Raw genomic sequence first — 27,222 nt, 5'->3', positions numbered from 1 at the left:
GTTTAAACCAGTGCTATTCGTGGGTCAACTCTATAACCAGTCTGAACCTAAGCTTTCTCTTCCTCTTCTCTGTACTCACCAAATCATTTTCCATTTTTCCAATTAAAGAAAAACGTTTCATTTGGTATGCACATTTAGACTTAATATTCATCGTACTATAAGAAAATATAATTCAGAGCTCTAAACTTAAAACAAGGTGAAAGCACATTCATGGTTTTTAAATATGACAAACAATAATGGACATTATATTGAATTTCCCATTTATTGCATATTGGGAATTTGATACAGCCGAACACCTGTAGGCTTAGAGCTTAAATTAGGCATGTAAAATAAAACAATGATTAAAGACATTTCTCACTTCCCTAGTCCCTATGCCATTAAAAACCTCAGCTGTTTCTAAAGGTACTTGATTAGGTAGAGACATACAAGGCAAAGGGCAAATACAGCTCAGAAAGATTCACAAATACCTATTTTTCCTACAGACGTTCAGAGCAAGAAAGAACAAAAATTTGCTGAATCTCATTTGCAAGATTTTCCTATGTTTTAATTTCACTGTTCCTTATTTCCCATGACCTTGGATAAATTCAAATACAGGACTGTTTTGTTAAAAGTCAGAGTAGAACCTCTAATTTATTTACTATTGTTCAGGTGCATTTACTTTATTTTAATCCATTTCAGCCAAGCTTTCTTGGTTGCTCCGAAAGTGCAAAGTACTCAGTGTTCTTCTTGTGATTTGTTGAAGTAAATAAGCAGTTAGAGAAAAGGGCTATTTCCTTGAACTTCAAAGTAGACTTTAAAGAGTTTGCTGTTGTTCTTTGGCCCTAATAATGCAGGCAGTCAAGTTATCGAAATATTCTGTCTGAGAAGACACTTTCATCGCTGGCATACTTCACATACAACCCACCCCCCCCCCATGCCTTCAGAAACTGATACAAGATGTTTCCTCAGAGAACCACAAATACCATAAAAGTTCCATTTTTCTGTAATTCTACTCTAATAAGAAATTCAGATTTATGAAATCAAAGTTACTATAATAACCAGAATTTTCAAATCTATCCTATTACCCACCAAGTGACAGCAACTTCCCATGCTTCATTAACTCTGGGTCAGTTAAAATGAACTGTAAAATAACATTCTGTTCTGTTCTGGTAATCCCATCTTTCTGAACTAAAACTCTATCTTGTGCCTAGGATGATGCCAAGCAGTGAGGATCTTAGCTTTCCCAGACCTGAACCTTCTCACATGACTGAGTTCTTCAGCTTCTAAATCTCATTTTGTTTTTCTGCACCCACAGTCCTCATTCAATGATCAAATCTCTTCCGAAGTTGAAATTCAGAACCCTTCCATTTCTATCTGCATGTTAGAATACTTCCCTAACAAAAAATCAATAATTTATTGGTACAAAAAAGTGTCATTGTATTCCCATAGACCTCTCAAGCCATTCTGTTAAAGACAAAGAGGGATAATTTTGTTACATTAAGATATCTGACCATTAAAAAATAAAAAAAGATATCTGACCATACTACGAGACCAAAGATAAAGACTTATCTGGAACCCCATTGCAAACTTCTAGGTATGGCTCAGAAGTCACCACACTACTGGGACCTGAACTATCTCTGGCAGTCCCTCCAGTCCAACCTCACCCCACTTGACATTGTTCTCTGGGGTTATAAAGGCTGGGGTGCTCAACATTCTCACATTGCTGTGCAGGTTCCCCCAACAGTATGAGTACACTTTAAAGCCACAGACTTAAAACCCAGTAAAGACACTGTAAGTGATAACCAGGCATGAAAAAAAAAAAAAAATTCTGCCTGCTAACCTTCATTGCCTTATACACTTAACCATCTATGCTCTTTTAAAAATTTGCTGCTATTTTAAAAATTCTTTCAATATACATTAGTTCTTTAAGTCAAGAGACTTCTTCTCTGCCTCCAATATTTTCAATCTCTCTGCTATACTCAATTTCCTCTCACTCTTCCTTCTCAGAAAATAGAGAACCTGTTCTCAATTCTCATGTAAGCCTAAGATTTGAGGATCTTCCTTATTTTATACAGAATTAACTCCAAATTGTCTCTATTCCTTTCAAGCTGTAGAAGTCACACTGGATCAATTTTCTTTTAATTTTTAGAGAGGCAAATAGAACAAGGTCTTTAGAGGGAACTCAGCAGGTTTTACAGTTTTATTCTCTGGGTCTCATCATTTTAAATATGTTTCCAAAAAATCCTTTTATCTTGCCATTTGGGACAACATGGTTGGATCTAGAGGGATTATGGTAGGCAAAGTAAGTGAGACAGAAAACAAATACCATATGATTTAACTTATATGCAGAACCCGAAAACAAATGGGCAAACCAAACAAACATACTCATATATACAGGAAACCAATTGCCAGTTACCAGAAAGCAGCTAGGTTGGGTGGGGAAGGGGATTAAGAAGTACAAACTTCCGGTAAGTCATGAGGACATAAAGTACAGCACAAGAAATATGATAAATAGTACTGCAACATCTTTCTATGATGACAGATGGTAACTAGACTTACCATGGGGTAGTTTTGTAATAGATAAAAATATTGGAATCTGTGATACATACCTGGAACTAATAGGATACTGTATGTCAATTAAATTTCAATAAAAATACTTTTAGAGGGGCACCTGGGTGGCTCAGTGGGTTAAGCCGCTGCCTTCGGCTCAGGTCATGATCTCAGGGTCCTGGGATCGAGCCCCGCATCGGGTTCTCTGCTCAAGAGGGAGCCTGCTTCCTCCTCTCTCTCTGCCTGCCTCTCTGCCTACTTGTGATCTCTCTCTGTCAAATAAATAAATAAAATCTTTAAAAAAAATACTTTTAGAATAACAAAATTGGATTTTAGAACAGAATTTTATATGTATTATTTATTACTTAAAATGGGAAAATATTAGCATTTTTTAAACCCCATCTATGTGCCAAGTATTCAAATGTATCATCTCACGTAATTCTCACAATTAGTATTGTGGTATTATCCCCACTTTTCATGTAGAAGAAGACAAAGACTTACTGAATTTTAAACTCAGAGTTGAGGGGCACGTGGCTGGTGCAATCAGTTAAGCCTCTGCCTTCCGCTCAGGTCATGATCCCAGGGTCCCGGGATGGAGCCCTGCATCCGGCTCCCTGTGGAGCAGAGAGTCTGCTTCTCCCTCTCCCTCTGCCCCACACCCCCAGCTGCTGCTCTCTCTTGCACTGTCTCTTTCAAATGAGTAAGATCTTTAAAAAATAAAACAAAATAAACTCAGTTGACGCCTAACATCTAGTACCTTCTAGTATACCATGATGAGTTGAATAGGTAACATTATAACTGATTTTCTAGGATTTTACTTTTTGCTATTTAATTACTCATTTATTAAAATTCACCCAAACATTTTAACTTAAGGGTTCCATGAGGTCAATTAGCCTGAATCTATTCCGATCTACAAAAAGTGAAACCCCTGTGTGTTGCTTTATAACAGAGTAATCATGTTTCAACCATATGAGAAACTTCTTTTCCATTACTGTATATTGATTATGATTCTCATCAGTTTTGTTAAAAAGACTTTCTCTCTTTATACCTTGCTTTTTTATTCCCCAAGGAACTTATTTTTTTTAATAGCATAGTTGGACTTTTGCCTAGAAAATTACAAAATCACTCAAACAAAATTTATCTCATCTTTCTGAAGGAAAAGAAACTTCTCCTATCTAACTCCAACCTCATGACTCTTCTCTGATATTTTTTCAGCCGTAGGTGTTAGCATCTGCTGTTGGAGAATCTGGTTTTGATTGGTAGGGACTGGGGTGAGGACTGGAGCCAAGATCACATTTTACATTAACTATTATATAATCATAGCATACATCCAACTCCACAGATTACTGATACTTTATGAAAGAATGTACATCTTCAAGTTCATCTTCATCATTTTCGCATTTGTATTTTTGAGACTGTACCTGAAATTCTCATGCACACAACCCTCAAATAAGGCAAATGACACCCTTCTCATAATGTAGGAACATGGAGATGTCAGCTGCTTCGTCCTCTGCCACCTTTTGAGAACTGCAGCCGGGATCGGGTTCGAGCTCTTCTGGAAATGTACTGCACTCCTCATACTATTTACTGCCTCTCCTCCCCATGTCACCATTTAGATGGCTGCTCAGGGACAATCAGAAAAAACACCAAGGAACAAAATAGCTCCAAATAGCTCCCCCAGATTCCATGCTCTCTATTCTCCCTCTCTTTACGCCCCCACATGTCAAATATGCACAGAGCAGCCCACAGAGGAGGTAAATGGAAAAGAGAAAACCAAGGCATGAGGCAGCACCTTGTGCTTCGAGAAGGACCAGTAGTGCAGGGTGGAACCCAGTTTTCGGGGAGGGAGCTGAGCCAGGTTAGCACGAACACACACTTACTTACTGCCCCTTCCACAATGCCCATAGACTGCTTTCTGAAGTTTTATTCCATTTGTCTCAAATGTATGGTAGACTTCAAAAATCCCTGATTTAAAAAAAAAAAAAATGATTTAGAGCAATCAGCTGCCACTTAAAAGTCAACATCCTATACTTCCGGTGTCTGCTGTAAGCTTTTCAATAGGAGATAACATTCTCCATTTTCTTCGTTGTTTTTTTCTGAACATCCTTCCTCTGATGATCTATTTTAAGTGTTCTGCTATTTTTTTTCCTTTCTGTCCATCAATAATTTAAAGTAAATATTCTTTTCAGAAAGAAGAGTATGACCCTCAGATTACATCAGCCCACTAAATTCTCTTTTTTAATTCTTTCACTTAAAAGCATTAAGATGAACTTCAAACATAAAATTTTACATTGCCTGAAAGGCATCTGCCTGAATATGTTAAGTAATGTAAACACTATCGTTTTTCCAAGAATCTTAAGAGGCCACTAGCATAGTAAGATTATTATATTTCTTCCAGGCAGTATCTGGATCTAGTGATTCTCTATGGATATAAACACTGTAATATTTGCACAGTGACCTGGTTCTTGACTTTGATGGTTACATGTAAGTAAAATACTGAAGAAAAACAAAAACCCACAGTTATTGCTTCCAGTAAGTTTCATAGTTTCTAATCTTTAAGGGAAATTCTCTATCTCACTACTTTACTAAATCATATTAAAATGTAATGTACAGCTATAGGCTCCTAACCCATTTTCTTGAAAATTATGGGCAGAAACAACTCAAAATTAATAAGTAAGACATATTAAATGAACACAGCATTGGAAGGATTTAAATACAAAAGGACCAAAATTGTGATCCTGTGTAAATTTAAATCTTATCATCACTGACTGATTTGAAACAAGGAAGAATCAGAGTTTGGATTAATAGAAAGAGCTCGGTGGTACAAAGGGTTGAGTTTGAGATTGGACCATGATTTTTTCTGAAGATCTTTGGACAGTCACGGTATTTCTGGTACCTTAAATTTTCCATTTATGAAGGAAGATCAGAGTACTTAAGTGAAATAATGAATTCAATGTTGTAAATTATTCAGTGGAAACATATTACAAAGTTGGTTCTTAATAAAACATTAGAATTTTAAAATGTAAATAATTATTGAATAAAAATGGACTCTGAAAAACAACCTGAGGGTTTTGAAGGGGCAGGGGGTGGAAGGTCGGGGGAACCAGGTGGTGGGTATTATAGAGGGCACGGATTGCATGGAACACTGGGTGTGGTGCAAAAATAATGAATACTGTTATGCTGAAAATAAAAAATAAATTTAAAAAAAAACACTGAATTTAATGTAGCTTTTTACATCACTTAAAATAGTTGGCCAATTTTAAAGGAAAAAAAAAGCAGCATCCAAGAGCATATTGTTGTTAATGCTTAAGCCCTACAGAATTGAGTGCAATCAAGCAAAACCTACCATTTTGCCATCAGAAAGAGTAAAATTCTTGCCACTAATACATTTATTACTGCTGCGTTAAAACATTTACCTCAGGTAGGTTAGCTGGGCTGACTAATTATTGAAAATACAAAGCAGTGAATATTATGTTTATTTCCACTAGTACACAATTTAATATTATTCCAATGCTGCTCACATTATTTGAATAAAAATCAGTTGTTCAAGCACTGTGATTTTAAAGAACTGTGATTTATTCTCCCCCAAAGTTTGATTTACTTATTCTATTACTTACCCACGAATAGCTTGAACACTGCCAAAATGCTTTGCCTCTGAGTTTTTTGACAGCCATCTTTATTTTAGAATGTTACCCTGACATTCTGCTGAATTATTGGCACAGAGCATGTCAAGTATGCTGGGAGTTTTAGTATACATACAATTTGTATTTCATCTTTTATCTATGTAATTTTTAGAGTTTTCTTAGTCAGGTTTTAAGCACTTTCAGATTATGAAATTTCATAAGACTTGCTGGCAAATAAAAATAACTGGCATGTAAAATCCTCCTTCCCGTTACCCACGGTACAGAGTACTTTGCCTGTTACAAATTTACGTGTCACAAATTGCTTAGAGTTTATATCAGAGTTCCCTCTCTCCACCCACCTCCCATATTATAGATGTTGAAGCTGAGGTTCAGAAAAGTTTAAATAACTTGGTTCAAATTTATTTGGCAATTTGAGTGGCAGAACTTGGGAGTCAAGATTCCTGATCCCCCTGTTGTGGCCCACTGATGTTACAATTATCATCAGATTTTTTTTTTTTTTTTGACAAATGATTTTCACTGAGTTAGCATAAACAATAAAATATTATTGCAGTTTGAAGAAGCCTGGTAGTCCTATACAAATATATTTGCCAAATCAAACTCTTCTGAGCAGGAATATAATTAGTGAATATTTGCTCAATATTCAGTGTGGACACAAAAGAGTGCCAAAATATATAGAAAGAGCATGAGAACTTAAGACCTAAGCCTGATCCCTACTCTAATGAGAATCACGTTACGGAAGCTACATTTCAGATCCTCAGTGTTCTCACCTATAAAATGGAGATTCTGGCAACCACCACCTTAGCTTCTCTGCAATTGGGTCTTTTAAAGTCAAATGGGCTGAGGTAATGTGAAAGGGGCTCATAAAGTGAAAGAACTATATAAACGAGAAATTAGATTAGGGAATACAGCAAGTGCTGCCCATAAGACAGGAAAAGCCATATCAGCATTATTAATACAATTCTTTAAGAGCATCTTTTTTGGGGATAGACAACATAAAAATAAGGGAAAATGACAGGAACAAAATGAATTTTATTGCTTTTTCCATAATCTTCTAGAAGGAAAAAAATAAGGACTAGTTCCACATATTTTCTAAATGATCTGGAAAATTTATCAGGATTTATCTGTAGTATTTAAAAAAAAGTATACCCTTTAGTTTTAAAAGGAGTCCAATAGAGCCACATTCCACCCATGTTTAAACAATATTGGAAGAAGGCTTTCCTGGTCTCTAATTATGCTTTTGTTTCTTCAGTAAGCATTTCTGTGTTTTTTTGTTTGTTTTTTAAAAGATTTTATTTATTTATTTGACAGAGAGAGAGAGATCACAAGTAGGCAGAGAGGCAGGCAGAGAGAGAAGGGGGAAGCAGGCTCCCCGCTGAGCAGAGAGCCCAATACGGGGCTCGATCCCAACACCCTGAGATCATGACCCAAGCCGAACGCTGAGGCTCAACCCACTGAGCCACCCAGGCGCCCCAGTAAGCATTTGCTTATGACTTCTCACATACCCAACCCAACTATAATTCATGGAAAATCCAAGGAGAGGAAGGTCACAGAATCCCTCCTCAGGTGATGCCTCCATGTTGAAGAGGCAAATTACAAAGCTACTAGAAAATGAGGATCAATATATGATCATACCAGTGAGAAAGCATAAATAAATGTGGGTGAGAGACAATATAAAGAGCTCATATGTGGTATTACTGAGGCAAACATTTGGAGGAAGTCTACCAGGAGTCTTTTAAGGGAGGAAATCACTAAGTTTGACAAGGAAAAAGAGAATCAAGAAAATTGTACTTTCTCAGTGGAGATCTGGGCAAATTTACAAAAAAAAGCGTGATTCACACAGGGTCCTGAGGTCATATAGTCAGGGTTGCACTGAAGTTTAAACTCTAAACAAAGGGAGATAAGATTTAAAAAGGGATAAGATTTAAAGGATTACATATATAGGGCGCCTGGGTGGCTCAGTGGGTTAAGCCACTGCCTTCGGCTCAGGTCATGATCTCAGGGTCCTGGGATCGAGTCCCGCATTGGGCTCTCTGTTCAGCGGGGAGCCTGCTTCCTCCTCTCTCTCTCTCTGCCTGCCTCTCTGCCTACTTGTGATCTCTCTGTCAAATAAATAAATAAAATCTTAAAAAAAAATTAAAATTTAAATTTAAAAAAGGGATAAGATTTAAAGGATTACATATATATAATATATATATATAAATATGTATATGTATCTTCAAAAACAAGAATGAAAAATAAATCAAGAACCATGGGAACTGTAGAAAAATAAAGATGAAAGTTCAAATCCAAGAACCACAAAACAAAAAGAAGAAATGATGCTACAAATTGCCAGGGAGAAAAATACACTGAGAGAAAGAGAGAAAACAGCGACTGGAGAGGCCAATTAACAAGTTCAGTCTGTAGCAGCAGGAATCCATTGGATAATCAAGGAAAAATGTCCTGTGAATAGCCAGACAAGCAAGGGGCTTTGTTTTCACTGTTGTCTACCTGTCACTTTGTAGAGTAATGAAATTAACGAGCCGGACTCTTCCTTTTCATGACTGGAAAGACTCAAGCATCTGGCTCTTCTTCGCTTAATGCGTAGCAACCACACAGTTCCTGTCAGTACAGTCAAATTGCTCCAAGTTACAGGGAACTCTAAAAATCTTGTCACTTGCCCCCAGAAAAATAAATAGAAAGTACAGGGGGGAAAATCCTTCCAAAACAGGAGGTAGTAAGGTTAGATGGCATTTTTCTTTCTTCATTTCTTCTAACTGCTGGCCTGAAGTTGTACACTAGCACCAAGAAGCAGGGAACCTATCTGCCTGTTCAGCTGATGTTCTTTTACCATAATTGGATTTAATCATAATATGAAATTGCTTAAAAAAAGAAACAAGTAGAGACTCAAATATTGAGATATCCAAAAGTTGCCCACAGGTACCCTATTCAAGTCTTGGAATCGATTTTTTTTCCTTGGGCCTCTCTGCCAAAGACAGAAAACAGATTAAAGACAATGTTAACTCGATTCAAAGTGTCCAAAGAAAACCAAAAAACAACTGAAACAGAATCCAAAAGATTTTGAAAACTTTTAACACAAAAGAAGATAGTTAGCTTCCACTAGGGGAAGAAAATACCTGAGACATATTCCTTTTTGGTTTTGAACTTGGAAATCGGAACTCAAGAGAGACATGCTACAAATTTGATAGGATAAATGGATTTCCCTTTAACCACAAAATTGTGTTGTCCACAGCATGATTGAAAACTGTTACAAACTTCCAAAGACTTCCGAACTGATTAGCCCATGAATCGTCTTCGCCTCTGCCAACCTACCTGGCATCCCCTCCTGTTTACCAATGCACTTCTCCCTGGAGCCTGCAGACAGCAAGCTCCCAGGGCTGACTGGGACTTTATCTAAATCCCCTGGAAGTCATGCTGGGGCTTATCTCTCTGCCTGAACACCCAACATCATTTTCCCATGTCAAATTTCAGACATTCCAATATTGTGAAGATACGGATGACTTTGCCTTATCATTGAAAGCAGACTATTATTAGAGACATTTTATAAAATTAATTATTTGATTAATACCTGTGCAGATAAAATGGCTTTCAGTCAACAAACTTTCGTTATCAAGACTCATCATTGCATTCAATAAGAAACATCAATAACCTTACTAAGTTATTCAGCAGCGGCTGTTTTCTGTCCTCCTACCTACCAAAAATCACATAAACAGATAGAGGTTCTAGAAAAAATTTCTCAAATGTATAGGTTGTGATTTCGTGCTTTTCAAAGCAACATATTTTACTGAAGGTTTTTTTTTGATGTAATACCAGCTTTTAAGTGATTTTGTGCTTTTTAAAGCAGTATATTTTACAGAAGTTTTTTAATGTATTAATAGTTTTTTTTAAAGAGAGGCAGATTTCCCATTTTATTAAGTTTTAAGGTTTTTAAAAATAATTCTAAATAAGTGTTCATTTGATGAGTAAGACTGCTGTGACAACATAATGGAATTAGAGTCAAGCCAAAGACCCTATTTAATTTGGCATTTATTGTTCACAATTTGCTTCATGTATATTAATCATACCTGCCCAGCTGGACTATAAGCTGTTTAATTACTGTAGACTTATTCATTATTCCTTCAAGGTCTTGAGCATTAATGTGTTCTATAGACACTCAGATGGATGAGTGAATGAATGAATGAATGAATGAGCCTCTCTCTTACATTACTGTTTACACAATCCATTTGCCTTAATGAGTAGCTAACTCTACTCAATGGCTTGGATCCTTTTTACAGCCTATTTACACAGACATATCTTCCAGTTTGCTTTCTGTCGAGAGCACATATTGAAAAAGCTAAAGAGAACTATATAAGAGAAGAATGTGTTAAGAGGGTAATTCTGAAGGCTGTTTAGGGAAGGCTACTGTGTTTACTGTAAGGAATTGTCTTCTCATTTACTGAGACAAAAAAAAAAAAAAAAAAGCCTCATGTAGTCTCAGTTTCCTAAGTGTCTTGCTGAGAGCTTTGTTTAAGAAAGGTAGTCACTGAAGTTTAAGAAGTTAGAGTAAAAGGAATCAAAAAACCAAAGGAAGGATTAAGGAAGAAAAGGAAGGAGAGAGACAGGACAGACAAGAGGGAGGGAGTCAGAAAGGAAGGAGGAGAAGAAAAGAACTGGAGTCCCCAAAAGGCTATGTTCATTGTGCAGCAAGCAAAGTCTTGGAGCTTTCCTCAAGACTCACCTCCTGTTTGGAGCTTTCCTTGAACTCTAGGACCCACGACCTTACCCATCCCTAACCTGCCACCTACTCAGAGCCCACCTACTCTGCTGAATTTTATTTTTAACCCTGTACTGTCTATCTCCTTCTAGTTTTTTCCTGGAAGGTAATCTTTGCAAGCTCCTAGAGAGAAGGACTTGCCTTTTTTGCACCCCCCCACCCCCGCCCCACGCACCATCTCCAGCACAGTATGAGCACATCGCAGAATGCCAAGAAAACAAATAAATGTCAATGAGCCAATGAAGGATTAGGTTTTTTGTTTGTTTTAAATTCCCTCATCTTGGTCAATTTTACCCTGATGCTTCTGGAAAAGGGTTTTTAATTTGGAATCCAAAGGTCTTTGAGAGCAGGAACTGTAATCTCTACCAGGGTACCACACACTCCCAGTTGTACAGAAATTTAAATATACAGCACACACTCTGTGCTCGAACACACACTTATTTTCCCATGAAGACACTATAGATTTCGTTACATTTTAAACGAGGCATGTAATTCAACAGAGGCTTCAAACTCTATCATCAAGACTGAGAAAAAAGTTTGTTTAATACTGAGGAGCAAAGAATGCATGGTCTTTGAAGCAGTTTCTGTTTATAATGAGAAACTCTTCATTCTGACCTTTGGCTGTTTTATTCTTAAACCGCATACAGTGTTTCAAATCTCACATTTAATGTGCTGTCTCCAGAGGTGGTTAATAAGAATATTAATCCACATATTTCCAGTGCTTTGTTCCTGTTTGCATTCTGCAATTTAGAAAACGCCTTAAAATGCAAGACTTATTTGGCTTTTTGCCAATCCTTGAAAAATTTTCCTTGTGTGTTTAAAATTAGCCATCAACAGTCTAAAAGTAAAGCTTTGAGATAGATTCTTCTTCTTAGCATTTAACAGTAAAATTATTTTCACACTCTACTCTGCGCTCTTCCATTGATGCTTGATGATCCGTAGAGAGACCAATTGTTTGGGGGTAAACCTGGAAGTTGGCAAAAAAGCTGCAGTGAACCGAAGATTGAAGAAATCTGTAGGTTCTTCATAAGATGAATGATACAGACGTTAGTACAGCGATGAGGCACTCAGGACAAAACAGAGATACAGTAAAGGTAGAAAAGGCTTGGAGTCACTGCCGAATTTTCGTAGTGGCCATAGCAACGTATTACCTAGATCATCATCTTGAGGCCCTTGGCTGAAATATCTAAGACTGAAGTAAATGCATGAGCTTCTATTTCTCAGAGAGGAAAATGCAGCCCATCTCGTGAAAGAGATATGGATTTTTAGGTTGTTTCTTATTAGGATGAATGGGAAGGGAACCTTCCAGATAATGCAGAGCTGCCCTTGAAAGTGAAATCGAGGCAGAAGTAAAAAGCAGTGAGTTTTGCCCTAGATTCTATCTAAAACCCAGTGAGTAAATCCACCAGAAGGTTGCCAGCCTAGGTAAGCACTAGAGCTGGCTACATGGGGATGTAGCAGGAAAGTCAGAGCTGAGGAAATGCAACCGAGCAGCAGACTGAAGGAGACACACCTGATGCAGTGCCGTACCTCAGAGACCACCCCTCTCTACTTGTACTTGGGCCCAAGATCATAGCCATGTGGGCCTTTCAAGCCACCTTACATTTACTGAGCACTAAGCGGGCGAGGGACTGAGTCAGGCATTTTAGAGATGAAAACAAACAAACAAACAAACAAAGTCTATTTACAAGTGAGAACTTAGAATCAGGAAATCTAGACCAGGCTCCTCTTGGCCATCGGGCACTTTGTGTAAATTTTATAAAGCTTCTGTCCCGACCAGTTCATTCTGTAGGACTCATCTGTGTGATGAGCAGACTTCGGATCGGGGGGTATAAATGGGACACCCTGGGCTGCTCTTTAATAATAGTAAGATTTTCCCTTTCATAAACATACTGTCCTCGGTACCCTTGTTCTCAGCGACAATTGGCTCCATTAAAGAGAAGGAAATTTGGAGTGTCTCCTTTTCCAAAAAAAGGAAGTTTACTAGGGCCTCTTAAATAAGTGATTTTTACAAATTTGCTTAGTGCCAAAGCCCCCTTGAAGAAAAAGAAATGACGTTTTTCAATCTTAGAATAACATTTTTATTGTAAAAAGGATATTTACTAGTCACTTTCATCAATAAATGTCCCCCTTAGAGCACTAAATCTGTACACAAGAGCACATGAACCCGTGGAGATTCTATCTGAGAACACCCTATTATCCTCTAAGTACTGAGTTTGGCAAATTTAAGAAATTTACTTCTGAAAGAGTAAATAAGACCTGGTTTTTAGCATGTAGGAAATAAATAGTAAGCTTCATGATTATACAAACTAAGCTTGCCCTCTATTACAGCTCTGTAAAAAATGCCAGGCAAGGGGCACCTGGGGGGCTCAGTGGGTTAAGCTGCTGCCTTCGGCTCGGGGTCCCGGGATCAAGTCCCACATGGGGCTCTCTGCTCAGCGGGGAGCCTGCTTCCTCCTCTCTCTCTCTCTCTGCCTGCCTCTCTGCCTACTTGTGATCTCTCTCTGTCAAATAAATAAATAAAATCTTTTTAAAAAAATGCCAGGCAAATAGATGTTCCGTAAATATGTGTTTAATTAAATACTTAATTTTTTAAACTGCTTAACTTAGGCCCACTCCTCATGAAGGAATGGCCCCTCCTGATAAGGGGAAACAGTTGTTTGGTTCCCCTCCCCCCAACAGAAGACCTGCTAATGCAAATTTACTTCTAAATGGTTCTAAAATATCTTTTTGTGTTTTCATCAAATACCAGTACTTCATTTCATGAATCATCTACAAAGAGCTGAGTTTTAAGAAGTGAATTTCATGTGTAGAAAGGAGTTATATTAAAATGCTTTTGATATATTTATACAGATTTGGATTTTTCAAATAATACATCTTTTTATACCAACCTCAATGACCCAATGTAGTCTACCACATAGTCCATATTTCTCACTGGGTGGGAGGGGCAATTTTAGCAAACATACGTAGTATTTTTATTTAACAACCTGTCAACATAGGGGCACCTGGGTGGCTCAGTGGGTTAAAGCCTGGCCTTCACTCTGGTCATGATCCCAGGGACCTGGGATCGACCCCCGCATCAGACTCTCTGCTCTGTGGGCAGCCTGCTTCCCCCTCTCATTCTGTCTGCCTCTCTGCCTACCTGTGATCTCTGTCAAATAAAATTTTTAAAAAATCTGTCAACACAGACACTTTTGCTGAGCCTTGAGAAATAATGTTTAAATGAACTGAAGAAGAGGAATAGCATTGCAAGAAAGAAGGAATATGTTTGAGGAAGACCTGGGGATAGACCTGAGCAAAGAGCAACGAGTGATTCAGTGACATGGAGGTAACCTGAAGCCCACACCTTACGAGCAGAAATAGATGTGAAGGAAGCAGAAAACATACGGAAGAAGAAATGGCATGACTTGATCCTTGATCAGGCTTGGGAGAAAATTTTCCATGTGATTCCAAGATACAACCAGCAGGCAATCACTGAAGCACTAAGAGGAACCATAGCACTGGTTTGGTGAACAGGTTTGAGATGGCGGATTCATAGAAAACATTCTGTAGGTAGTGGGAGATACAGTCCCAGTGTGTATAAGAGGGTACAGAATGGATAAGTGATGTCAAAGTTTAAGGCATAGGAAAGAAGCTGTTCAACTGTGAGTTAATGTAAAAACGAACAAGTGACTGAGAACTTTGAATAACAAAGTTAAAAAGACTTGGGAATGGGAAAGGAAAGAGGGAAAATGTCAGACCCATTGAAGACGATGCTGGCAAGGGCAGTAGAAACAGCAACAGAAGGAAATTTCAAAAAGGAATATATGATCAAGATGTTCTCCTACTACAGACAATGTTGTTTGTGTTTGGCCACAGGAAAACATCATCCTTGTTGTCACAAATGGCAGGATTTCCTTCTTTTTTTCCTTCTTTTTTGTGGCTGAATAATATTTTAATTGTGTATATATACTACATTTTCTTTATCCCTTGAACCATTCATAGACACTTAAGCTGCTTCTTTATCTTGACTTTTATGAATAATACTGCAGTGAACATAGGGGTGAAGATACCACTGCACATAGTAATTTTGTTTGTTTGTTTGTTTCCCTGGGGTATATACCCAGAATGAGATTGCTGGATTATATGGTAGTTCTATTTTTAATTTTTTGAAGAACCTCCATAGTCTTTTCCATAGTGGCTATACAAACTGACGCCTTCGCAAAACTGTAGGGGAGAATCCATTTCCTTGCCTTTTCCAGCTTCTAAACACAGTTACATTCCTTGGCTCATGCTTCTTTCCTCCATGTTCAAAATCAGCAGCATAGAATCTTCAAATCTCTAATCTGAAACTCCTGCCTGTGTTTTTCACTTTTAAGGACTCCAGTAATTGCACAGTTCTATCTGAATGTAACCCAGGACAACCTCCCCATTCTCAAGATCCTAAATCACATTTGCCAAGTCCTTTTTGCCATGGAAGGTAACATATTCATGGGTCCAAGGGGACAGCATGTGAACATTCAGAGGAATCCAAATTCTGCCTATCACAAAGTCTAAGTTAAAACATTAGAAGCTAGTTAGAATTGACTTTAATTTTTTTTTTTTACTTTAATTTTTTATGCATCAGTTTACCTTTGGGTTAAACAATGTGAGATTAATTTATTAACTGGAAAATGAAAATAACATTTTTAATGGAAAGCTTTTATACTAATCTATTATTTTCTGCTGAAAGGTCTTTAAGTTAAATGTTAAAATTCTTGTTATTAAAATTTCCATTTAGTGATAGTTGGGTGGCAATAACAATAAGCTAATAGTTTTCTGCCAATAGCAATATTTTGATGAGCCCATTTTTTATTGAAGCCATACTTTATATTATGGAAATCACTTGGCAGCATCTTCTGCTGTTATTTATTTTTACTGTTTTTTTAATATAAAATGTTTTATTAAAAAGGCTTCAAAGCTAAAGATTTTTTCCTTTGTATACACTTAAAATATGTATATTTTTAACCTAATAATATAAAGCTATATTTGAATTTCTCAAACTATTGGATCTATAGTTTTTCCTCCATATAAAGTTTTTCCTGTATAAAATTGAAGGGATAATGAACAAAACCGCTATAAATATTAAATGAGATAATGTATGTACAACTGTAGCAGCTGCTAGCCCATATTAAGTAGGTCTTCCATCAATTTTTAGCCTAATGGAAAATATGAGATTTTTTCACTCATATTGAAACATTTCTATAAATAAGAATGAATAGTTCTATGGATGGTGTTTCTTTGCAAACTTATCAAATTCTAAGTATTTGATCTCCACAGAATGTAAGATGAGAATTCAATTCAAATAACTCAATTAAAAATGGTAGTTTGTATTCCAAATATCTATTCAGTTAGATTTCCATGGTAGAGGTACACAAAAGGATAATCTTAAGATTTTTAAATCCTATCTGAAGATGCCAGTAGATTGTGAAGAAAATTCTTTAAGTTTCATATATTCAATAGAGAATAGTTGAAGTTAGAAATTAAGCTACTCAGGAGAGCAAACCTAGAATATGGTAGCACTTTAAGAAATAAAAATCACCAAATTTTCTCAGCGGCTATAATTTACCTTCAAGTTGCACTGTTTTAAGATTTCCTCCTGTAATCCTATGCCCCTATGTCTTTAACTCCTTGTGATTAAATAATGTTCCTGTGCTTTCGCTGTCTATTTCCTTTTTGTGAAGTTGTCAAATGACCTCTGTCTTGTCCTGTGTAATTTAGGAGACTTTTATGTAGCTCTCTGAGAGACTATCACACAAGTCCGACTGGAAGAGTAATTTACGAGGTTCAAAATGAAGGGTCATTATTAATATCATCTGGCCTGCAATGAATACATAGACTCTCTCGTTCATGCATGGCAGGGTTTCAGTTAGATCACAAGAGAAAGTTTTAAACGAGGTGTTATGAATGATATCATTGGTTACATAAATTTAATCTACATTTTAAAAATATGATCATTTAATGAGATTAGGAAACCTAAGAAAACATGGTGTTTAGTGTGGGCTTATTTATATATTACTTTCTGGTATTTCTTTGGCTAAAAACACAACTTCAGAAGTTGTGCTTTTATAGATCTTTAGGCTCACATTTATTAGCCAGTCGTAAGTTAGAATAGGCATAGTAAGTGTTCGACACTATAAAGCTAAACACAGAGGGACAGCAAAGAGTGGGTTTTCTCGTTTTGAGGAGAGGTTTAGTGCTTCTATTTTATCAAAGTATTCCAGCCTTGTGTTCAGCGATCCTTGGTACTAATGTTTACATAGGTAGAAGAAAATAGTACTTTTTCTTACCATTTCAGTGTCCAGTGTCTCTTCTTAATTACAGCAGGCAAATCTAATTATTTCTGATCAGTCTCAACACCTTTCTGGCCAAAGTGAAATCTTAAATATTTCCATTAGAGCTTTTTTATAATATATGCACATGGTATAGGATATACTAAATAAGAAAATATAATAACTTTCAGTAAATGGACAACTGTAGCAGAAAAATGCCTTTATTTATTTATATATTCTTTATTGTTTTAAACAGAGACTATAAATCTGAAGCCTCTCATCAAAAAAAATCACCTCTACCTCTCAATTTCTCCTAGCATATCAACTGAACTTCTGTTTTTTAATATGTATATATTATTGTGCCTGTTTATGTCCTCCCATATACTTTAAGTGTTCCACGGTACCCATAATACTTAGTGGTATTCCTTGAAAATAAACAGCTAACATCAAGTTCCTGCTATGTGCTGGATGCCATTCTAAGCTTTTTAGTATATTAACTCCCTTAATTTTCAAAGGAAATGAAAGAGGTACCACTATTACCTTCACCTTATAAAGGAGGGAACTAATTCAGAATAGCTAAGCAATCTAGCTAGAGTGACACAGCCTGAAAGTGGCCAAGCCCAAACCAAAGCCTGGTTTCAGGGCCACTGAACATAACCCCTGCCCTGCCCCTGAAGGCCTTGAGCAGGTAAATGTCCTACTTTTGAGGGGAGGGGGGATTATTATTTTTTTAATTAACATATGATGTATTATTTGTTTCAGGGGTGCAGATCTATGATTCACCAGTTTTACCCAATTCACAGTGCTCACCATAGCACATACCCTCCCCAGTGTCCATCACCCAGCCACTCCATCCCTCCCACACCCCTCCCCTCCAGCAACCCTCAGTTTGTTTCCTGAGATTAAGAGTCTCATGGTTTGTCTCCCTCTCTGGTTTCATCTTGTTTCGTTTTTCCCTCCCTTCCCCTATGATCCTCTGTCTTGTTTCTCAAATTCCTCATATCAGTGAAATCATATAACAATTATCTTTCTCTGATGGACTTATTTCCCTTAGCGTAATACCCTTTAGTTCCATCCATATCATTGCAAATGGTTCGATTTCAGGTTTTTGATGGCTGCATAATATTCCAGTATATATATATGTACTACATCTTTATCCATTCACCTCTTGATGGACATTTAGGCTCTTTCCATAGTTTGGCTATTGTGGACAGTAAATGTCCTACTTTTAGAGCTGGTGACTTTCAGAACATCAAGTACTTTTTCCTCACCTTTATTACCATTATGATATTTGTTTTTTTCTGATTATTCAGTTGATGCCTGTCCCTCCCATTATACCCAGAACATATTAATAGAGTCTCTAGTACTTAATAGACGAGCAATAGCAGCTAGTATTTACTAAGCTTTTACCATGTGCCAGGAAATGTATCTTATTTTAATCTTCAAGAAGTCTATGATACCGATCAGTTTACCTCCAACTTTGGAGATAAGGATACTGAGGCAGAGGGAGGTTAGAGAACTTGCCCAGGGTCATAGAGCTAATAAATGGTAGAGTCAGGATTTCAACTCCAAGGCCAAACTCCAGAGTTGTGCTCTAGATGAAGGAAGGAATGGATGAATGGACATATAGTTTGGAGGGAAGCATATTTGACTTATGTGCAGGGGTGAAGTGGAAACAGAAACCACCATCTGGGCAGAGGAGATGTGGGTACTATGACACAGAACAGGCTGCCTGGAATGCTCAATAAATATGAATTAACCAGTGGATACCTTTGTAGCCTTTAGGTTAAAAGACTTTGTACATACAACGTTTGTTACTGATACCTTCTATCTTTTTCTCTTTCAGTGCCACCGTGGGCCTTAATTGCCATAGCCATAGTTGCTGTCCTTTTAGTCTTGACCTGCTGCTTTTGTATCTGTAAGAAATGTTTGTTCAAAAAGAAAAACAAGAAGAAGGGCAAAGAGAAGGGAGGGAAGAATGCCATTAACATGAAAGATGTGAAAGACTTAGGGAAGACCATGAAAGATCAGGTAATGTCTTCATTCCATATTACTTCTTTGATGATTTTATTAAATATTAATCAATGGCTTATTATTTTATACCAGATAAGTATTGAAGTAAACAACTTCTGGACAGATGTCACTGTTGTCAAACACGCTTTGCGATCCTGTCCGTCATTAGTCAACATCCCAAAGTGCGATGAAAACATTTGGTAGGGTTTTCCAGACTCCTAAGCATCTGACCCAGAAAAGGGCATCGATGACTAGCAGGGCCATCTTGACGGGCCCAGAAGACTGGGTGATGCCTGAGTATTTGGATTACATCTGCTCAGCCACTCTGAACTGCATTTAGAGTCAGAGAAACAAAATGGAGAGTATCTGAAAGTTTTCCCTTTGGGGCATGGAACCTTTCTCACATTACTACTATCACCCATACTTGTGGCCCTTTGTCACAGTAGATGAAAATTACCATTCCTATAGATCTAGCCTCCTCCACAATGAGCGCTCAGGAAGAGTGACTTAAACAGTGAGTTAGAAGAGAGAGAATTATGAGTTAGTCCTCAAGAACAGTGCATAATTTCAAGATGAAATTCTTGTTTTGATAGGGACAGTGAAACCACAACACAGGTTATGGAACCCATCCAGCTGGGTTATGTTCCAGAGCCTCAGGAAGCTATTTGGTTGTTCTTTACATCATTGTTTACTTTAATTAAATTAACTGGATGATTTGGTTCAGAATAACGTTTACTATTAATAGTTATTATTAAATGCCTCTTCATTATTTTTTGAATCATTTTCATAGTGGAAAATGTTAAATTAAATGTTCTTTAAAGAACACTGAGTTCATTTTAATAATGTAAATGTAGAGCTTTTTCAAAGAAAGAACACTTTCAATTTGTTTCTATTTGTTTCCTTTCAAGTAATTCAAGTTTTATTTATTTTCAAATAGCAATACATATTAACATTTTCTGTAAATTCTTCTAATAGTATTAAGTACTATTACTTGAACTCTTAAATACGTTAATCTCTATAAGAACAGTTTAGTCAAGGAGGGCATTTTTAGCACATTTGCGTAGTTTCCTAGTTAACTACCTATTCAGGGCACTGACCCCACTCCCTGGATTGATATTTAAACACTTTTTCTCTAAGATACTGTAGTGTCTAATGACAATGGTTTTACAAAGGCTCTTCTGTCCTCACTCAACTTTCATTTGGTTTCAGAGACATAGGATGTAGGCAGTGCCTATACTAATGCTCAGAGACTTGTCCTGGGCTCAGAACAACAAGGTTTACATTCTTCTGAGTCTCTAAACCCAGCCACAGAAGTGTGTCTGCCCACATTCCATCACAGACAACTAATAAGGCTTTTTCTCTTCAGTTAATTTGTTATTAAAAACTACAATTAGTAGTAGAAAACATGTCTTGCTTTATTTCAACATTTTCAATAACAAGCAGAACTTGACAGATTTCTTTCAACAGTTTATTGGGAGATTAGGTGTAGAAACAATGTGCTAGATGGACAGTGACTGAATAATCTGCATGTGAATTTCAGATATATCTATGCAACCATTTGAAAATATGGCCTTATCATTTTTGTACCCATAATACAATGCGAATGTGATTTTCCCATATCCAAGAATTAACAATTAAAAGCACTAAATAATGTTAAATTATAACTACAGCATTTTTTTTTCTAGCATATTTGTTTTCTTCTTTGTGGAATTTGTTCTGTATGATGTAAGATTGTGATTTATAGTATAGTAGTGGTATTTATTACCCCTGTAATAACCTGGATAAATGACCAAGATCTCAAAATACTACATACAGAGAACTGATGATGGTTAATTTTTCAGTGATCATCTATTCCTTTGAACGTGAGAAGAAGAAAAAAATGAGTCAAATAAGGAAATACTAGTAGGAGCTCAGTGATAGTTTATAGTGAGTGATCTATTATAACAAAGTATTTAGGATCTCAACCACTCACAAAGATCTCATCATTTTAAGATTACTTGTCTATGTAAAATTTTATAGATCTTAGTTTATGAACAATTAAGTATAAAAAATAAAATATAATTTGGACAAGCAAAAATAGGCCTCATCGGTAAACAGTTACATAGTAGCTTATACTACTTTTAAGGCATGTAGTAGTAGCTAAAGATGGGTTCTATTGTTTCACAAAGAGGAAGGATGAAGAAACAAAATAGCTTGTACAATTTTAAGATGTACATCCCATGGGGACCATTCAATCATCCAACTTTAAAACAGCATAAGTTTTGGTTTGTAATTCCTAAAGAATTACATTTTCAGAATATTTTAAACAGTGTGTTGATATGAGCATGAGGAAAACAAACACAGTCTATGCCTCTCATTTAAAAACACAACAAAAAAGTTTTTTCAATTAAAAAAAAAACAGATGTGAGAGGCATTTTAGACATGATTTCTTAAGGTACATAGGCTCTGGCCAGTAGGTTTTCACCATTTCAACCTATGTAAGAATGGACAGAAATTCAAATTCCAATGATCATTGGTTGAAACATAGGTTGAAATGTCTCTATATTAAAATTTTATTGAATTGAAATGTCTCTATATTAAAATTTTATAATAAAGAGTTTTAAAATTCCATAATGACAACAAACTAACTAGTAACAGTGTATTCATACAAGGTAAGATTTATATAAAAAGGTTTTTGTTTTCGTTTTTAATTCCTGAAAGCTTGAGAACGCTGAAAATGCAGAGGGACGGTATCAATTTGCAAAGTCCTAGGTCTGGAAAGGTCATTTCTCCATGGTTTTTACTAATATGTGTGGATATTTTAATTTTCATTTCTTCCTTCTATGTCCTCCTTATCTGTGTTATGTCTCATGACTGTTCTGGACTGCCCCTTGCGGTAGGTTTCCTCTGCTCTTTAGAATCCCTCGTCAACGCTCGGATACATTTAGTGGCCTGGCAGCTGGGGCTCCACAGCTCAGGGTGTACCATTCTGACACACATCAAGAGGCTGAACTAAATTGATTTTTTTTTTAAAGATAAAGAGTTCTCATTTTAAACATTACTAATTAAATAGAACAGTATTAGAAAGCTCAAGTTTTTAGAAAGAAAATTCAGCCCCTGTTCTACCTTTAGTAAGTGTGCCTTATCCAATCCAAATCTGAACAATTTCACTTAGAACTTCCCCCTCAGATGGTTATAAATTATGCACCTTTTGAATTTTGAAGGAAGCCAGAAGTATGGATACTACATCTTTGAAATTTAAAACAAGATCTGATGTTCCCAGCACATAGCTTTCACTCCCACAGTTTAGCAAACCGTCAAAACTGCTGGGCTTACAAGCTTTTTCCTCTGTTTTTTGTTGAGGGGTATGGGGCTAGGTAGAGGGGTACTGCTCTTGAGATGTTATAATAGCTACTGATTTAATAGGTCTGAATTTAATGTGATGGCACAGAAGACATCATGCTTAAGCTCAGCCTTCAGGACAAGAATAGACTTAATCACTTCGGTGATGAACAGTGGCACTGAGAAATTATCAAAAATTTAGCCCTCTTTCATACAGAATAATTGCAGAGATGGTCCTGCACCTTTTATTAGGGCAAAAACCACTTAGGAAGAAGGAGATTTAATATCTCAGCTATTTCAAATTGCACTGGGCTGAAACATGATACGTAAATTGTCAGTTCTGAAAGAGACTTTTGAAAAAGCGTTTTAATCCATAAATTTTTTTGTAATTATGATAGAGTAACATATAGAGTTTTCAGACAGAATTACGTACTAAATAGCTTGCTATTATTTTTAAAAACTTAAAATCTTACAGGGAGGCAATTTACCAAGGCTGTAATTTTCTAAGCACATCCATGGGAGTGTTAAAGACTAACAGACAGCTAAGGTTTTGAAAGGGCAAGGTGATTTCACTGCCTCAGCTCCTCTAATTAAACTCAGTCGTCTTTTCTGGTCACTTTACTAGCATGTTCCCTGTAATGACCTATCCCCCCCACGCAAGTTAAAAGATAACATTTTTAAGTAATTAAATTGTTTCGTGCCTTTGGTTATCAGGAAACCAGCATTTTACTCTTCAGGAAAACATTTCAGTATAAATTTTCCTACACAGATGTAATGATGGTAATTTTTGATTTTCCGAACTCATTGTAGGCTCCTGAATATTTTCAAGAAGCACAGAAAGGGAGGCACCTCCAACTATAGCTCAACTCTGTTTATATGCTCTTCCCACCCAGATGAGTTCTGTTGATATAATGCCACCAAGTCTCAGTTTTTTGGGGGGATCAAACAAGAGTTAGTGGAGTAGAGCCTAACTGGGAAATCCTGTCCATTTCAGTACCATTTTGAAGCACCAGAAAGAGTCTATGTGTAAATGAACGAGTGAACAGTAGAGCTTTCTCTAACCAAACAAGAAAGATCACATAATCTGGAATATGGGAAGAGGCTGGGTGATGGCACTATAATCTGACAACTCTTGCCTCTCTGAAATCTGGCTATACTTCAGCATTTGACTGATTTCCAGATTTAACTTTCTGACAAGAGTTAAAATTCTTTTATCACAGATATAAAGCAGTCTACCACACTGCCTTTTCTTGACTTCTGTGGGATTCTATAGTCTCTCTCTCACACACACACATACACACACACACACACACACACACACACACACACGTGCACATGCATGCGCAAAAAAGCAACAAAAAATGCCATAACCAAAAACCAGGGAAGAAGATTTGTAATATATAACATTAAGTTGAGACCACTAAAATATAAAGAGTCTCTAGAAATCAATAAGACCCAAACACAGTAATAGAAAACTTAACAAAGGATATATACCAGCAGTTCCCAGACAAATAAATACAATCGGTTATTATAAAGATTTTCAAATTTTTCCACCTTACTAGCAGTCAGGGAAATGTAATTTTATCATTTTTAATTTTGAATAACTACAGATAGTTTTAAAAATTATTTTTCCTAATTCTCTGAAGCAATAAGAGTATATATCCCTAGAAACAAACCTTACCTAATATTTATAATCTTTATAGCCTTTAATTTTTTTTTCAGCAAAGTTCTTGTACTTCGTGGGGAAATACATTATCTATTTTCATTTTCAAAAAAGAGGAGCATTGAATATGTTTTATGAAATAATGAGCTTTCTAGTATTTCATTTCATATTACACTTAAGTTTTAGATCATAAAGAATATTCAGTTGGCCCAAACTGAGTTGAGAGTTCAGAACCAAGATTTTTGTTCATTGATACAAAATAAATCTTAACGCTGATTACAGTTTGACAAAATTGCAAACGTAACTGCTTTTATTTTTTTGATCTCAAATAGACCCATAAATCAATTTAATTCAGCCTAGCTTTCTATGGAGCTGTTATAAAAATAAAATGGTAAACTTCAACTGGAAGTGGGGTAGATTTTCCTCTGAACATGCATTTGCTGGTGGCATGTTTTTTCCACTTTTTCCATAACCATTCTAAATGTCTATGTAAAACACAGGAAGTTAAAATTCTTTGAGAATCACTTACTCAGCTATCTTTCTCATAGGAAACAAAGCAAGAACAGGCCACGCATTTCATCTAAGTTCTCCACTGCATGTAACGATGATGTTTTACACGATGCTGAGCTTAGATCTCTTTAAACTACATGAATGTGAAATCTGGCCTGGTTAATAGCATGTTTATCATACCTCTGAAAGAAGCAGTTTTACCAAAGCCAAACATGAAACCAAGTCGACATTTTCTCTGCACCAACTTGACATTTTTCGCTTGCCACATTCTGAGGGGCTTTTCCATCGCTTCCATATTGCTTGCTGACGGGGGGAAGAAAATTCCGTGCACAAGTGGAATTTTAAAAATGTATAAGCAGCAAATGTGAATGTGTGTCAGACAAATGGATTTCCAGCATCTTAGTGCTTGCTTCTAACAGCTTGGAAGTATAACCACAGGCCCAGGTTGATACGGGTTTCAACGAATTCACCTGAATTCACATATAATTCATTCCCCTGCTCCTAGGCTCTAAAGGACGATGATGCCGAAACTGGATTGACTGATGGGGAAGAAAAAGAAGAACCCAAAGAAGAGGAGAAACTGGGAAAACTTCAATATTCACTGGATTATGATTTCCAGAATAACCAGGTCTGAAGGGGGTGGGAAATGATTTCTAATTCCATGACGTTTTCTGAAATTACCAAGTAGAAATTGAAGCAAGATACTTCTTAAAACATTCCATTTGCTCAGAGGGGAAAAATGCAATTATCAAAGCTATTGATGAAATCATTTCGGAGTGCAGGCAGTCCCCTACTTGCTAATTTAACTTCTGATAATTAGAATTCACGGTATTCAACCGATTACATCTACTTATGGCACTTACAGCAGGCAGGCAGAATACAAATGAACTTGCAAGGAGCAGTCCTATTCTGACAGCTCCCACCAGCCCCTCAGCCTGAGCTATGGCAATCTCCCTTGGAATTCATGGAATTCGATCTTGCAGAGGTGAACCACCAATCAACCAAAGCTTTAAAACAAAACCTGTTTGATAAGGAATCAAAGATGAAAAACTGGCTGCCTCCCATGAATTTCAAAGGCAGGAATGCCTTATCATGATACTAGGTAAAATTCCTAGCACCCAGGGGAGGAGAGAGACCAGCAACTTGATTTCTAGTGCCTGTGACTGCTGCCCAAAAACTGTTAAGGAACTCAAGGCAGTAACAAAACACTCCTGCTTTCAATTTCTCAAAAAGCTTAGATGTGCCACCTAGATGGATGATAATATTACTACCTTTTATTAACTGCATTATAGAGGTAGCTCAAAGGAAAATGTTTAAAATCTCTACATTAAAAAAAATTATAATCATAATTTAAAAAAAAAAAAACACCTTCTAGGACACATGAAATTGACCATGTCCCTTTACCTTCTGATTTGTCAAATGAAAAAGCTAGGTAAGAATTAGTGGAGGGGCACCTGAGTAGCTCATTCGTTTGAGTGTCTGACTCTCCATTTTGGCTCAGATCATGCTCTCAGAGTCCTGGGATCTGCCAACATTGGGTTCAGTGCTCCAAGGCGGGAGTCTGTTTCAGTGCTCCAAGAGAGAGGATTCTCTCTCTTCTGCCTCTTGGGCCCTTCCCCCACCCACATTATTCATGACACGGGCTTGCACGTACACTCGTGTATGCTCGTGTGTGCTCTCTCCAGTAGATAAAATCTTTAAATAAATTAAAAAAAAAAAAAAGAATTAGTGGAATCAGCTGAATAAGAGATGGGGCTCTTAAGAATCTTTAGGACAATGTCCTTGTCTGACAAAGTGAATTTAACTATTTTATTTCACCTTTTTGGATGAGGAAAAAGTGACACATGTTAATACATTTACTTCTAATACAGCTTGTGTTAATTATTTCATTGATATTGAAATGATGATGTTGATGAGAAATGAACAATACATAAAACACCAATACTCAGCTCTGACAACGAAAGTCCAAAGTCAGTAACACTGTGAGAGTTCTATGTAGTTGCAAGAATTCTGGGTGTTATTTAGAAATCAACAATTTAAATAATGTCTTCACTTTTTGAATTTCCAGAAGTTTCCTCATGAAGAATGTACTAATAAGCTCTATCATACTAAAAAAAAATTATTTGATCAGCTTCATTTCAGCCCTGGCTAGTTATTTTATAATACATTCTAGAAAGCTGCATTTTGGTTACAGATACAAGTTTATAGGTACAGATTTATACACATTTATAAATATACCATTTATGGTTAATTAAATAGGGCATTTGAGATCACTTCTATCCCAGCTACCAAAATTTGGCAATCAGGAGTTGGTCAAGAACAAAACTTTCTAATAGTTACATAGTCTAATGAAGATGAGTGTTAACATTAACATGTAACATTTTTTTCCAGAAACGTATGACTTTATATACGTATCCAGTATTTTTTTTTATTATTTTATTCTACTTTCATATTATCCAGTAGAAATCTAGTGTTATATTATCCTGGTTAGTCATAATTTTG

The 27,222-nt window shown here is 36.5% G+C and overlaps 1 protein-coding gene across 1 annotated transcript in view; it reads left to right on the top strand.

Moving 5' to 3' along the window:
* The window catches only part of SYT1 (synaptotagmin 1), a gene marked incomplete at its 3' end in the record, with an annotated part of 225,879 nt that overhangs the window by 102,042 nt on the left and 96,615 nt on the right, over nt 1-27,222 (top strand). The window contains exons 3-4 of the mRNA XM_082742418.1: nt 19,060-19,244; nt 25,226-25,348. Of these exons, the coding sequence (XP_082598544.1) occupies nt 19,060-19,244; nt 25,226-25,348 (308 nt within the window). The remainder of the gene's footprint in view (nt 1-19,059; nt 19,245-25,225; nt 25,349-27,222) is intronic.

The sequence above is a fragment of the Mustela nivalis genome (assembly GCF_964662115.1).
Source record: "Mustela nivalis genome assembly, chromosome: 7".
NCBI classification, from domain to species: Eukaryota; Metazoa; Chordata; class Mammalia; order Carnivora; family Mustelidae; genus Mustela; species Mustela nivalis.
This window is presented reverse-complemented; position numbering and strand designations above follow the sequence as displayed.